At 47.9% G+C, this 14,305-nt stretch overlaps 1 protein-coding gene across 2 annotated transcripts in view; it reads left to right on the plus strand.

Annotated features, from left to right (window-relative positions):
* MDFIC2 (MyoD family inhibitor domain containing 2) overlaps nucleotides 1-13,908 on the plus strand; it is a gene marked incomplete at both ends in the record, with an annotated part of 111,407 nt that extends 97,499 nt beyond the window's left edge. Inside the window, 2 exons of one of the 2 annotated variants that reach the window (XM_081159997.1) lie at nucleotides 6,621-6,872; nucleotides 13,649-13,908. In XM_081159997.1, coding sequence (XP_081016123.1) covers nucleotides 6,621-6,872; nucleotides 13,649-13,908 — 512 coding nt within the window. The remainder of the gene's footprint in view (nucleotides 1-6,620; nucleotides 6,873-13,648) is intronic. The other variant, XM_081159998.1, reaches the window with a different exon arrangement.
* Nucleotides 13,909-14,305: the final 397 nt, after the last annotated feature.

A 14,305-nucleotide genomic window follows, 5' to 3' on the forward strand; every position in this document is an offset into this window, starting at 1 on the left:
ACACTGACAGTTAAAAAATCAACGGTATATGTAACACCAATTATGCCTGAGTTTATGGCCTGATTGGCTTCATTTATTTTTTCAGAGCCCTAAATGTATTCCTAATCCAAGTGCATCAGGCTATAAAAACAGCTAACCAATTTTTTTCTGAGATAACATGATCTTTATTTCTTGAGACACTTTGTACAAACATTAAACTGAAGGTAACTGCGTAAAAATGAAATGGAGGCTCATAATTGCAAACGGCTTCCGTGTCTGCGGAAGATTTACCCGCCTCCCAGGACCGAATGGCTCCGGTGGCAGTCGGATGGGCCATAAACGCGCATCGCTCAGCCGGGGTCCGTCTGCGCGGGGCGGGGCGCGGGGCGGGGGCGCGGGAGCCGGCGGGAGGGGGCCCCGGGGGCTGCGCGCAGGGCCCCGGGGGCTCCGCCGGGCTCCCCTAGTGTTTCCTGCGGCTCAATCCCTCCCCTCGGGACGCCCGGGGCGCCTGCTTCTGGAGAAATGAGATTTTTCGCTTTCTCTCTTTGTTTAAAGGACAGGCTTCCTGAGGCCGACGGAAAGGCTTACAGTGTCCCCGTCCTGGCTTTTGATAAACATTTCGTCCAATGTTTGTGTTTTTTCTTTTTTCTAATCCTCACCAGAGGATATTTTTTCCAGTGCTTTTCAGGGGGACTGTGAAGGGGGAGAGAGAAACGTCGATGGGAGAGGGGCGCCCCAGTGCCTCCCGCACGCCCCCCGCCGGCGGGGAGGATCCTGCGCCCCGGCCCTGCGCCCGCGCCCTCCCTGAGCCGCGGGCTCCTCCAGCGCCCTGAAGGCGGCTGCGGCTGAGTCCCCGCAGAGACCACTCAAAGCAGCTGAACGCGAGCCTCCGGGACGCCTCCCGCCGGAGCTGGCATTTGAAGGTTAAAGAAAACACGCCCAGTGCAGTTATCTTACCTATCCCTCTCTCCCCACCAAAAAACAGATTTAATGGACCCAAGATTTTGTTTTATTTAAACAAACAAAACAAAACTTACCGGCTATAGCAATGGAACACTCCTGAATTAGTTATTTCCACTCATTTTAAAAAGGTAAGAATATTTTAGGAAGACTTCATCCCTCAGCTTGAGAAAATTATCCCACTTAGCTTTGAAAAAGAAAATGTTGGGGTTTGGGTGTTTTTTTAAAAAGCCACACAGCCCCCTTGAGCGTGCTGTTCGGGCCCCAGGACGCCGGGCCTGCCTACCTGTGCTCTGCCTTGAGCCAGCTCTCAGCTCTGCTCAGTGCAAGAGCGAGCGTGTCACAGCACCGCTTTCCTGAGTGTGTCGTGCTGGTGGGAATACTGTCCATGGATCCTAACAATAACAGCAAGAAAGTCATTTCCGACATGTGTGTGCACCTTACAAACTTTACATACACAAGAAAGCACGTTTTTCCCTCTAGTGTCCCTCCAACTAGCTACTTTCACTAGCCACACTTATTAGTTAATGGTTTGGTGGCACATTCCTTGAAAGGCTACCTATCCGCTTTAATCTGATTTCCACCATGGATAATTACGGTGTTAATCCTAAACCAAAGTACAGAGAAAATATAATTCACCATTATAGCTCTAAAAATGGCCTACACGTTTGAAATACTAACTCACCTTAAACACTTTGGTCTAGTATTAACATCAGAGTCATCCTTTCTTAAAAGCTTATCTAAGCATTTTATATAGGCTTCTGGAGTTCACCATTCACAAGAAAACCATAACAAAAAGTTACCTTTTTAATTTTTTAAATTCTTGCTGGAGGCTACATTTATTGACTTCCGAGGGAGGGGAAGAGAAAGAGAGGTGGGGCAAACCAGGGCTTTTCAAGCCCAGGAGGCTGGAGCTGCTACTGTGGTCGGAAGTCTCAGCACCACTCGAGCCAGCGCACCGCTGGGGCTCCCCACGCGGGCAGGGCTGCTGGCTGACCCACGGCAGAGAGGTTCGGGGGTCAACTTCACAAAGAAATTATTAAGTGGTGAGTGCGAACAGATAACAGTCTTCAAGTGTAGGGTGCAAAGAAAGAAACTAAGGAGACAAAGTCTTGAGAAATAAATATATTGAAGAGCTGGAGGGGAAAAAAGCAACCAATAACAGAGCCAAGGCAGGTTAGTCAAAGAATTAAACCGAGAGAGAGAGAGAGAGAGAGAGAGAGAGAGAGAGAGAGAGAGAGAGAGAGGGAGAGAGAGAGAGAGACAGAGACAGAGAGAGAAAGAGAGAGAGAGAAAGGAAAAAAAGGGAAGGGAAGGGAAGGGGAGGGGAGGGGAGGGGAGGGGAGGGGAGGGGAGGGGAGGGGAGGGGAGGGGAGGGGAGGGGAGGGGAGGGAAGAATAGAGTTAGAGGAGATGGGGAGGGGAGAGCTACTTATTCTTAATTTGAATGTGTATACAGACATATACACAAACATGGACATTTGTACTCAATGAACACATGGGTGTAAAAATTAAAAAGTCATATTTAGTGAGCAAAAATAAAAATCTTCACTATGTTTCCTTGATAACTTAAAGTAAATTAATTAATCATTCCTGTCACATTGATTCACTTATTGCATGTGGATACTCAATAAATGTTAATTGAATTGAATTAAATTAATAGCATTTGCTCGATGATAATAAAAATTAACTCTGTCTTTTCTGATATTTAACTGTATGCCCATTGGTTCTGAAATTACTTCTAGCTCAAACATAAATTTTCTATTTTACTGACTTTTAAGATACACTTAAGTTTTTCCCCTAAGAAATATAGTTGAGCTTCTACTTTTTGTCCTAACTTTGGTGGGGTTTTTTCCGTTGAAAAAAATTATTTTTCCTACGTTAATGTCAAGACCTATCTATAACATCCCAAATATAGTTTCACATGTTCCTTATTTAATTCCAAAATAGTTTTCTCTGCAGAATATGTGATCCCACTTTTTATGTGTTTCTCCTTTTAGCTTATGCTACTCTATAATACTTTGGGTTCAATGTCAAATAACATCATAAAAGAGGAAATCTGGGGAAATTATTGTTAGCATTTCACCTATAAAAGATGGAAGATGTCAGTAACATTCACCCCAAAACTGTGACTCACTTCAGATGTCAGATTCTGGGCTAAACAGACTGGGCTCTGACACGGGTGTATGTCAGATGATTTTCTAATGAGCGACAGATAGTTCCCACTAGGAAACGAAAAAAATAAAAATATAAACAGAGATATAGAATTAAAATAACTTTATGAATGGCAGTTTAAGTTCTCCATAAAATTCTCTCAGTACAAGCCCAGTATCTCCAAATGGTTGCTTAATGTAGCACACCACTTAGATTCAAAATGCTATACTTAAAATTGTCACAAAATTAAAAAGAGAATCGTGTACCACTTGGCTATATACCGTCTCTTCTGCATATTCTTATATTTCAGTAACCTCTATCCAACTTTTTTTTGTTACTGAATTACTTTGTGCAAAAGCAATTTGAATTCCATGCAGCCTGACTACGTGTGGTAATTTGAACTGATTGTTAATTAATTCTGTAAGTAAAGAGCTGCTACAGTCTCCATACTTATGATGTTTCGTTATCTATCCTCTCTGTCTGAGCTGCTCTTTACTGTGCAGTGTAAAGTGCTGTGCCTGAGGGGCAGGATTCCCTGAGTGCAAGAAGGTAGCTTTGCTTTGCTAAAACTGTTCCAGAAGAAGTGTCAGTCAAGGTGCTTGCAGGGCTTCAGGTGACAAATCATTGGATTTAGGGTGAAGAGGGTTTTGCTGATGTGCAGTCTTTACAGCTAGGAAGCAGAAACAAAAGCTACAAACAAATCAGAGCAAAGCTTTTGGAATCCACCAGGCCTGGGTTCAAATCCCAGTTCCACCATTTGCTACCGAAGACTCTTTGGGCAACTTATAAACTCTCTAAGCCTTGGTTACACTCATTTTTCTGTTAACTGGTGACACCAATTTGTACATGTCACATCTGTACAGAAAGGCTAACAATATCTACCTCCTAGAGTTTTTGTTAAGGTATACTTACAGTTGTTCATATAGAAAATACTATAATAATAAATAACAATACAAGAAAAAACTGTGTTTCACATACTCACAACTGTAAGCCTACTTTTGCCCCACCCTGTATAAGTGGTAACAGAGACCTTGACATAAATGCATGCAACTGTGTGTGTGTGTGTGTGTGTGTGTGTGTGTGTGTGTGTGTGTGTGAGAAAGCAGTGGTTTGGTTTTCAATTTGGGCGATTTGCCCCAGAGAGAATATTTGGCAATATCTAAAGACATTTTTGTTTGTCAAAACCTAGGGTGATGGGTGTTACTGGCACCCAGGAGGTAGAGGACAGGAATTCTGCTAAACTCCTTACAGTCTCCCCATGACTAACAGTTATCTGGCCCAAAACATCAATATTGCTCTAAGTGCTCTAAGGCATAATTTACATGGCTATGTTTGTAATATTAGCTAGTTACTGGACACTTTGGTACCCAAGTAAGAAAAATAAAGTATTTTTTATCATAATCATCATTATATCATTAATTTGGTGAATCCCTTTTGGGTTAAAGGAAGCCAAGAGGTTCCCAATCTGCTGAGCTAATTCTCTATTCAATATTACATTAATTAATATCAACAATAGTTGTTTTCCTGAACCCTTATTTCTGCCAGTGCTTTTTAGGATGAATGAAACTGCAACTAAGAGATATAAAGCCAGCAGCATAAGGGGTAGGGAATAAAAATTAAACATTGTTGAAAGCCAAGGCTGTTTGGAGGCTCAGAAAGAAACAAAACTGGCCTAAGACAATTGTGTGTACCATACTGTCAGTTCCCATGCCAGTTAGAGCCTCTGGAGAGCAACCAGCTCGACTGGTTTCTGAAAATCACTCGCGCACAGATCAGCGGCTCCTTCCTTCCCCTTTCTCCACTCTCACAAGCTGAGGGCCCCGTGGCAGTGGTTTCCAAACTTGTCTGCATGTTGCAATCACCGGGGGAGCTTCAAAAATCCCACAGGGACTGTGATCTAGTCTGTTGGGTAGGGTGGAGGGGAGGAGTCGCCTGAGCTTTAAAAAAATTCCAAATTTTTAAAGGGTTTCCCAGATGATTTTGCTCCGAAGTCCAGTCTGGGAATCACTGCCCTAGGAGGCAGGAACAAGCATGGATCTTCATCTGCCTCAAACGAAGAAGTAGCTTTTGCGAGAGTGATGAATGTGGACTTGGCAAGAGTGTTTCTTGCTCTGAGCTGTGCGAGCAGCGTAAAATCAAACCCAAAGGCCGATTGTATTATTTATTTCAGTCACTCAATGAGCGTTATTAACTCAATCAGGCATCGGGCCAGCAGTGGAAATGTGATTCTCCAGAATTCATCTTCATCACCCCAAAAAAATACCATCAAATCATCAGAACCATTGCTTGTTGAGCTCTTAAGATGTCCCCGGAAGTCAGCCCGGCCACGTGTTTGAGAAGGTCCCAGGGTGCCGCTGTTCAATGGGTGCACATAAGCCATAAATTAACTGCACCCCCAGCCTGGTTCTCTCTGTAATACGACTTCACAGTGTGTCTTTCTCATGCTCTCTTCAGTCTGTAACTTAAACAGCTGTTTTTGCTGACTTGTTTGATGCTGGGAAAGCCAGGAACGATGCCTGTCTTGGTCACCACTATATCCCCAGTGCCAACCCCCTGCTTATTACTTTGCTGACCCACAGTCATTACTGGGAATAAATGAACAAGTACTGGAGTTAAAATTCATGAAGCACCTGGCCTTCTCTATACCTTTGCTAACCACAACCTCAATCAAGATTCTTTGCTAAAGGTTCTCCGAACTCCTCTAATAATTGTGCAGGTGATTATGTGGAAATACAGCATATGATCAAGAAGCACCCCCCCCCCACACACCTGAACAGAGACCTAACAAGACCTAACAGCAAAGGACAGGGTGGCAACTTAGCTTGTGTGAGTGCAGAGGTAGAAACAAGCTTGTAGACTATTGATTTAAAACCACTGTCCTGCACAGGGTTTTAGAAGCAGATCACATGCTACTCCTGAGAGGTACTGCCCAGCATTGAAGACCCTTGACCGCCTCCAGATCCATAAGGCACTGTGACAGGAAGCTGACGACATACTACAAGCTCCTGTTGATCCACATGAATGAATTCCTTGATTAGTCCTGCCCATCATTAAAAACCCACAGTGGAAATAAGGGTTACAAATTCCTATGATAGCTAAAACTTGCACTGTGTAAAATTGTATAATTTTTGCACTCTTTTATTATTACCTGGATTTTCATTCAATATTTTCCTGCTCAAAAATGCTTCACCCTTTTGGGGGGGATTTATTTTAAAAAAAATTTTTTTTCAGTTACAGTTTATGTTCAATATTATTTTATTATTCAGTATTAGTTTAAGGTGTACAGCATAGTGGTTAGACAAGCATGTACTTTACAGACGGTCTACCTAATGTTTTCAGTACCCACCTGGCACCGTAGGTATTTATTACAATATTATTGACTATATTCCTTATGCTGTATTTTACATCCCTGTGACTATTTTGTAACTACCAATTCTTTTTAAAAAGACTTTTTTCTTATAAAACTCTAGAACGTAAAATGTTCTGCCAATGTCCGTTCTTAGATCTCTAGATTGTATCAATTAGCAGGTTTGTGTATGTGTTTTCTTTTCTATCTAGATATGCAACTCACAAATGAAAAACATGCCGAAGAGAAACCCATTAATGCTATCGTTATAAATTCAGTATCCGAATTCAGCATCACAGATGGGCCAGCCAAGGAAACTTCCACTGAGAAAAAACTGTCAGAATCCACCACCTCACTGCCCTCCCTTGAAGAATGTCAAACGAAATTTTCTTACCTCCAAACCGATGCTTCAGTTCATCAGAGAGACACTGATGGTATGTTTCTCAGAATCAACCCATCTCTAAAGAAAGCTCCCCAACCCCCAATCCCTATAAAAGTACCACATATGCTGTTAGGGAAAAAAAGCTTTATGAATATTAAACAGGAAGACTTTGATTTGCAAGCCCTGGTGAATGACACACGTCAAGGTCACTTTGCAGTTACAAGGTGCTTGGCAGATCGTTTGCTCTCTAAGATGGGAATCAGAGGCAATTGGTTTTAAAGAGCTGGTGTGAGGTATAATCATCTTTGCTGTGGGGCTATGAAGCAGTAAAGAAAAGCGGCAACTTTCCTTTTTCAGACCTGGGGATGTGTAGGTGGAGAGGAGAAGGCAGAGGGGAATGGTATTGAAATGCTGGGAAAGTATAAATATGGACTATATAAAATATCGAGATGCTGACATTGGCAACCTGTGAAAGGGGTGTGTTCCTTTAGGTAATATCACTTCCTAAGCATTCTGATCAGTGCAAACCTGCACCAAACCATTCCTGTATGTCACAAAAAGGCACATTCCATTTGCAAAGACAATTTCACATTGATTTGGAGCTTAACAATCAGCATAGTCAAGCTCAAAGTCATGGACTCTGCACCAAGCACATACAGAATCCCATCAGTTTAACTCCTGGCTCTGAAATTTATTAACTGTATAAAACTGGTTTTTTTACCATCTCTGAACCTTAGTCTCTGGGTTATATGGTGGGGCTCGTCACACCCCACCAGGAGTTTGGAAGGTCGCTGAAATAGCAGATACACAGTAGCCAGTAGAGAATCTGCTACCTACTGTACGTTCAGCTTTCGTTTTTATAATGATTGCAGGTTTAGAAAGTAAGGGGAGAGGAGATCTCTAACGCGCTATTCCGCGGTGTGTTGTGCAGACGTCGTCTGGGCGCTGCCGGCAGCTGCCCGCGGTCGCCGGGGGGCGGTGGGAATGGTGAGGAACCGGGCCCGAGCCCGGCCGCTGCGCGGGAAGCGCAGGCCCGCCCGCCGGCTGGGCGCCCGGCTCCCTGAGCCCCTGCGTGTTCACAGCAGGCGTTGCTTCCAGAGGCTCTGGGCGGCTTTAGGCGGCAGGGGCCGGGTCATGGCCCGGAGTCCACGGGAGCCCGCGTTCCCGGAGCTTTAGCGCCTGATGCAAACGCGAGCGCAGGCGGCACAGCAGAGGCCTCGCACCTCAGACAGCGTCAGGGACGCAGGGCCTCCTGCGCCGGTCCCGCGTCTGGTCCGCGCGCTGGCCCGGCACGGGCGGGGGCCCGCGTGGCCCGCACGGCCCCCGACGCCCGCGGGAGGCCCGCGGCTGTCCCAGGCGCGCCCGCCCACGGCCCCGGGAGACGCGCGGCCGCTTCCCAGCCGCCGGGGGAGCCGCCAGCGCTCGGCTCCCGTCGGAAAAACCCTCCGTCAAGATCAGAGCTTTTGGTACCTGGGCAAAAAGAGTAGAAAACACAGACTACGGGCCGCGAATGGTGATAAAAAAAAAAACACAAAAAACTCTCATTACCCTAAAGGACAAACATCAAAGAATCAAGAGTTAAGTCAGGCTCACTTCATCTTGGAGACTTTTTTATCGTAATTAATTTAAGAATGCAGACACCGGGAGCTGGGGTCATTGTCGGACTGAGATAAATACAGAAATATCTTTCAGAAACAGCAGGGGAAACAGACGGGAAGGGAGAAGACTGCTTCCACTTTCATGTAGCTTATGGCTAATTTATTTTCAAGCGTAGAAACGTGCTTAGGCCCGGTGCTTAATTGCTAATATCCATTATTTATGCGCATTGCCGGCGGCCAGGCGAGCCCCGCCCCTCCCCCGGCGCCGCCCGACGGCCGGTGTCCCCGCACCGCGGCCGGTGGCCCGGGACTGGGGGAGGCCGGGCTCCCCTGCTCCGCTTCTGTTTCCACGTCCGACCGCAGGGGCCTCCCTGCCGGGAGGAGAGCAGGGGACCCGCGGTGCCAGGAAACAGGCTCCCTAGAAGGAATCCTGAGAACACACCTAATTGATGTATAATTTTGAATTTGAGATGTCTCATCCAGGTGGAAGAGAAAATCATAAATACAAGACACCTCAAAAGAACAGTCTTAATTACACCATGGACTACTGAATAAAATGATTACATTTTCCCACAGCAAATTTCGTACAATTAAATGCAGTAGTGTCACCTCATAAAATGTTTCAATTTTATAATTATTTCAGTTCATTTGCTCAGAAAAAAACATAAGCACAGATTTACTAAGTATCACCCAAACCCAGTCATTATAGTTCTAAAGAACTGACTGGAATGTTAGTCGTGCTTGTCTGAACCTAAATGGATCTTGACATATTTAAGTAGCTATGAAAATTGATAACATCAGGGATGATACCCCGGCTGGGAGAAGGCATTCAGTTGTACTTATTTATTCACATTCTACGTTACAGACATTGAAAAAACACACAAAACTTAATTCGGGGGGAGTGGGAACCAATTTTTATACTTTTGACCAAAACCCTTTAGTCTTCAGTCAGAGACATCCTGTCGCGAGTCTCCCGATTGTGCCAAACTCTCGGCAACAGGGCGCTGAACTATCCGGGTGCTGGAGCACTGGGTCCGAACCCGCTCCTTCTGCCTTTCTGCTGACTTTGTTTTGGGGGGAAGAAGGGTGATTGTTGTTTATCTGGGGTCCCTTCTGGAAGGGCCCTGTTCTTGCTGTTGTGGATCATGATTCTCAAAGCAGCAGGAGGTGGGCAGCTGGCAGCTCAGGCTGCCCCGTGACCCTGCCGCCCCTCGGTGGCCAGCCTGGGAGCTGCGGGGCAGACTCGGGCGCACGGGGCCGTGACCCTGAGGCCGACGTGTGGAAACTCCTTGTATTGTGGCCTTTTCCACTATGATTAAACGTGCTCCTTTCCACGGGGCGGGCTCTGCCTCTTAGCCAGCCAGTCCCCAGCTGTGCGCTTCGCACCCGTGGGGCCCGTGTTCCTCCTCCTGCTCTCAGGGTGTCACTGAGCCTGGGTGTCCTGAAGGGGTCCTAGAGGAGGGCAAAGGAAATGTCACAACCCTCACAGGGTTTTGTCGTGGCTTCTTTCACTCACAGCCGAGTACCAGCATTGGCCCTGTGGCCTGCTGCTCTCGGACTCACCTTAAAGCCTTACTCCAGGTTTGAAAAGGTAAGAAGCGGGGCGGTGAGATGGGTGCTCGAACTGCAGTGATGGAGCCCCTGCCAGGATACCAGGTGGCTCAACAGCGGGAGTAACACACAGAGAGGGTGTCATAAAGGTAGTGGGGGGGGCGAATAAGGGACCGAGGCCCCCCAGAAGTCTGCAATGACGTGAAGGCTCTGCCACCTCTTCCCTTGGTTCGTCCCAGCCAAGAGCACTGGCATTAGCTCGCAGGCCATGAGTGCCTAACCAGCACCGCCCAGGGCGCTAGTAAGTACCATTACAAGAACTGCAGAGAGGGGGGCATTAAGAAGGGGAGAAAGCCCGGGGAAGCTGCCACCACTGCCTGGCAGCACTAGGAGCAGCGCGAGAGCCGAGAGCGGAGAGACAGCCAGGCCTTCACTTCCTCCCACCTCCCATTTCCCACCACTGCCCCCTCTCCGGACACTTTATTTACCCCTTATTGCCCATTTAGTCATTCATTCAGCAAGAGACGGGGCTTTGTTGTAACTTAGGTTCTAGTAGGACAGAGCGTAATTAACAAACTAAGTAGTTTAATATTGTGTTTAGTGCTCTGAAGAAGAAATAAATCAGGGTGCTATGAGAGCTGCAGCAAGGATGTGATTTGGAGAGAGGGTGTTTTAAGCTAAAGACTCAAAGGTTGGGTGGGAATTAGGTCAGGTTGTGAAGAAAGAATGTGCAGCACAAGCCAAAGGCACAGCCTGTGCAAAGGCCCTGAGTTAGGTGCACCCCAGGAACTAAAATTGAGCCAGTGGGCTGAGGTGCCAGGAGTAAGGAGGGGGTAGGACTGGAGACAGGGAAGCAGTCAGGAACCTGCTCACGCAGGAGCTTGCCCGCTGTGGCAAGGATTTGGGACCTTAGAGAAAGGGTGAGTTCTTCTAATTTATGACTAGACATAGAACGGCCGATGAATTCGAGGTGCGCTCACGTGGAAGCAGTGTCCTTGACAGGAGGCTCTTGCTGCTGACGGCTGGCGGTGGCTAGCACTAAGGATGCGGGCAGAGGCTTATGGGTTTCAAATCAAAATCTGAGATAGAATCAGGACTCAGCGAAGACTCGGATGCGAGACTATGACGGGGAAGAAGAAAGTGACAAGAATGAGTCCCAGGCCCCTCCTGAATTCATCTGCATGCTCAGGAGCCATGCACCAGAGACAGCTGGAGGGGGGGCAGGTTTGCGGACAGGCAGAGAGGGGTCCGCGGTACAGTTGGCCTTGGTCAGGGCGAGATGTTTTGAAGAGACTGCGTACGGGATGTGACGTAGGCCGCTGGCTACACAGCATCTTCCTCAGATGGGCTGAGAGAAGGGGTGGTAATCATGTACTAGGACTTTGAATAGCATGCTTATTAAACATTAAAGCCCCAATAAATAGCATAGGTAAAGAAAATACATCCATCAACAGAAGGGGAAGTCCAACTCTGTTTCCAAACAGTTGCAAATTTTCCTCTGAACTGCTTATGTTACTTTTGTGCAAAAAAAAAAAAAAAAAAAAAGACTATATGCAAAACAGTTCAGCCTGCTAGTGTAGAATTGTTTAATATGCATTTTAGGAAAAGTGTAGCACACACTTGAACATGGGGAAAGATCTGTTTTCAATAAGGCTCTACCTTTTATAACAAAATACAAAGACTGACTTAGAAGAAACAGGCTCTATGCTTAAGTGCAAAATAGAAGGTGGAAGGAAACAAATGCTAATTTGGCCAAAGGATTAGGCAAAAACATTTGTGTGTGTGTAAATAAAATCTATGGTAGACATCAGACGTGGAGACCTCCAGCTCTGCCAACTTGCAGAGACCTGGGCACTTGGAATTGAACTGAAAGGTTAAATGCCCTCAGGAAATTATAAGGCCACTTCACAGAACAAGTTCTTCATCCTTTGATGGGAAACACTAGCTGCTACCCTGACACGTCACCCTGCACTGAGCCTGACTTACCTCCAAACTAACCTTTGAAGGTCTCCTCTCCAAAAGGCAGGACCTAGTGGGGTCATTTTCAGTTGTCATGCCCTGAGGAGTCAGGGAGCATCTGCTAGGAGAAGTCCCTGTGAGCAGCTCTGCAGCTGTAGCAGCAGGCTTGGCACTGGGCAAACTTGATGAGGTTTTATGCCCCAGATCTTTCACCACCGACGCCCTGTTCAGAAACGCCTACGCAAAATAGAGCTACATACGGCACTAACTTACTCCTAAACTTTTGTGGGTGGCTTGCAGTGGCTTATGAGGTATGGGTGAGTTGGCCACATGCTAGAAACAGGCTCTCGGTGAATAAAAATAAGCCAGTCTGGCAAAACGACGAGACATACCGTAGAGGTGCTGTGGACCATGCCGCCTGCACTATAAATATTGAGTAAGGCCCCAGCGCCCGCAACAGTACATGGCCCTGAAGACGGTCACAGAGCCCGGTGTCGTCCTGCCTCCGCCGGCTGGGAGGGAGGGTGGGCGGGACGATTTCTGTCTACCCTCAGGCGGGATGCACTTTGAACGTTTATATAGCTTAGGAAGTGTCTTTTAAAAGAAATTAAAATGGCTTTCTTTAAAACATTTGTTCCCTTTTAGAGAAAGTTTCTGTGTTCTTCCTTCTCTCTTAAAGATTAACAAGTATATGAACGTTAAAAGAAAACTTTCTCTGGAAAATTTATTAAAATTAAATGAATGGTGTTCTAAGGCTATGGCGCTCACGCAGGAGTGGCTGACAGCAAACCTTCCTGCCGGCGCACAGCCTCAGTCAACTAAAGTCTGAAAACAAAAGCTGTTAACATTCTTCTTGGGAAAAAATAAATCCTTATCAAGCCAGTCTAACTTTAATGGACTGATAAGCCTATCAGGAATGGAAAATTTCCCCCCAATTTAAGCTAGAATGTTACTTTCAACCATCAACAACTTTCAAGATACTGATTTTAATTAACAAATACCTCATGTGAACACTTACGTAGGTTTTCACAAAACCCTCACGTTTTTGAGACTTTTTAACTAAAAAGAAAAGTTATAATTTTAACAAGAGAACTGCTACATCTTCTAACTAATTCCCTTTATGAAAACAAAGAATATAATAATCTCTAACCCATCACAGCTGTTTGGCTAGAATTACCAATTACCTCCAAGGCCTTGGAGATACTTTTCAGAGTTTTACGAGTCTGCATAGTAAAATTTAAACCAATGTTTTTAAAAGGGATTGATCAGATTCATACCCTTTTAGGAGTAGGCTGACGTGTTCTTCTCCCATGAATGTAAAACCAGGGCTTCGCCCAACTCGAGGAGGAGGAGACAGGGTAACTGTACCAGGTACCGGAAAGCTATGATGACCGTTTTTGCTAGTAGGTTTTGAAACATGCTTTTCACAACGTTCAAACGCGGTGTGGCAAGTTTGGGGACCCACATCAGACAAGCACGAAGGCCCATGACGGGAACCCAGAAACGCGCGCGTGGGTGCCGCCGTCCCTGCCCCGGGCACCCCCTGCGGGGCCCTGCGCCTGACAGGCGCCCCAGCACCGGGCCGGGGGCGCGGCACCCACACGGGGCTCGGGCGGAAGCCGTCGCGGGGCGGAGGGGGCGCCCGCGGGCGGGGGGGGGGGCGCCGCTGGCCCGCCGGCCGCCCGGGGCCGCGCTCTAACTGCCCTTCTTCCTCCCGCAGAGGAGTGCGCCTCCCTGGTGCTCACCTGCCTGTTCTGCCAGTTCTGGGACTGCCTCCTGATGCTCCCCGACGCCTGCGAGGCCGCGTGCGCCGACGCGTGCTGCCCCTCGCACAGGTACCACCACGCGGCCGACGAGGGCCACGCGCGCAGCGACTGCAACTGCAGCTGCGACGTGGACTGCAGCCTCTTTGAGTCCTGCCACGAGACGGGCGAGTGTCTGGAGCTGGCCATGGAGATTTCAGAAATCTGCTACCGCTAGCGCGAGGCTCGGGCCGGCCCGGCCGCGGGGCCCGGGAAGACGGACGTCCCGGCGCCGGGGTGCGGGCGCGCGCGGTCCTGAGCGCCGCGGGCCCCTCGCTCCGCACCTGCCCCACACAGTCCTGAGCGCCGCGGGCCCCTCGCTCCGCACCTGCCCCACACAGTCCTGAGCGCCGCGGGCCCCTCGCTCCGCACCTGCCCGCGCGCGGTCCTGAGCGCCGCGGGCCCCTCGCTCCGCACCTGCCCGCGCACGGTCCTGAGCGCTGCGGGCCCTTCAGTCCCCACCTGCCCGCGCACGGTCCCGAGCGCCCCGGGCCCCTCGCTCCGCACCTGCCCGCACACGGTCCTGAGCGCCCCGGGCCCTTCCCTCCGCACCTGCCCGCACACGGTCCTGAGCG

This window comes from Miniopterus schreibersii (assembly GCF_964146895.1).
Source record: "Miniopterus schreibersii genome assembly, chromosome: 15".
Lineage (NCBI taxonomy): Eukaryota > Metazoa > Chordata > Mammalia > Chiroptera > Miniopteridae > Miniopterus > Miniopterus schreibersii.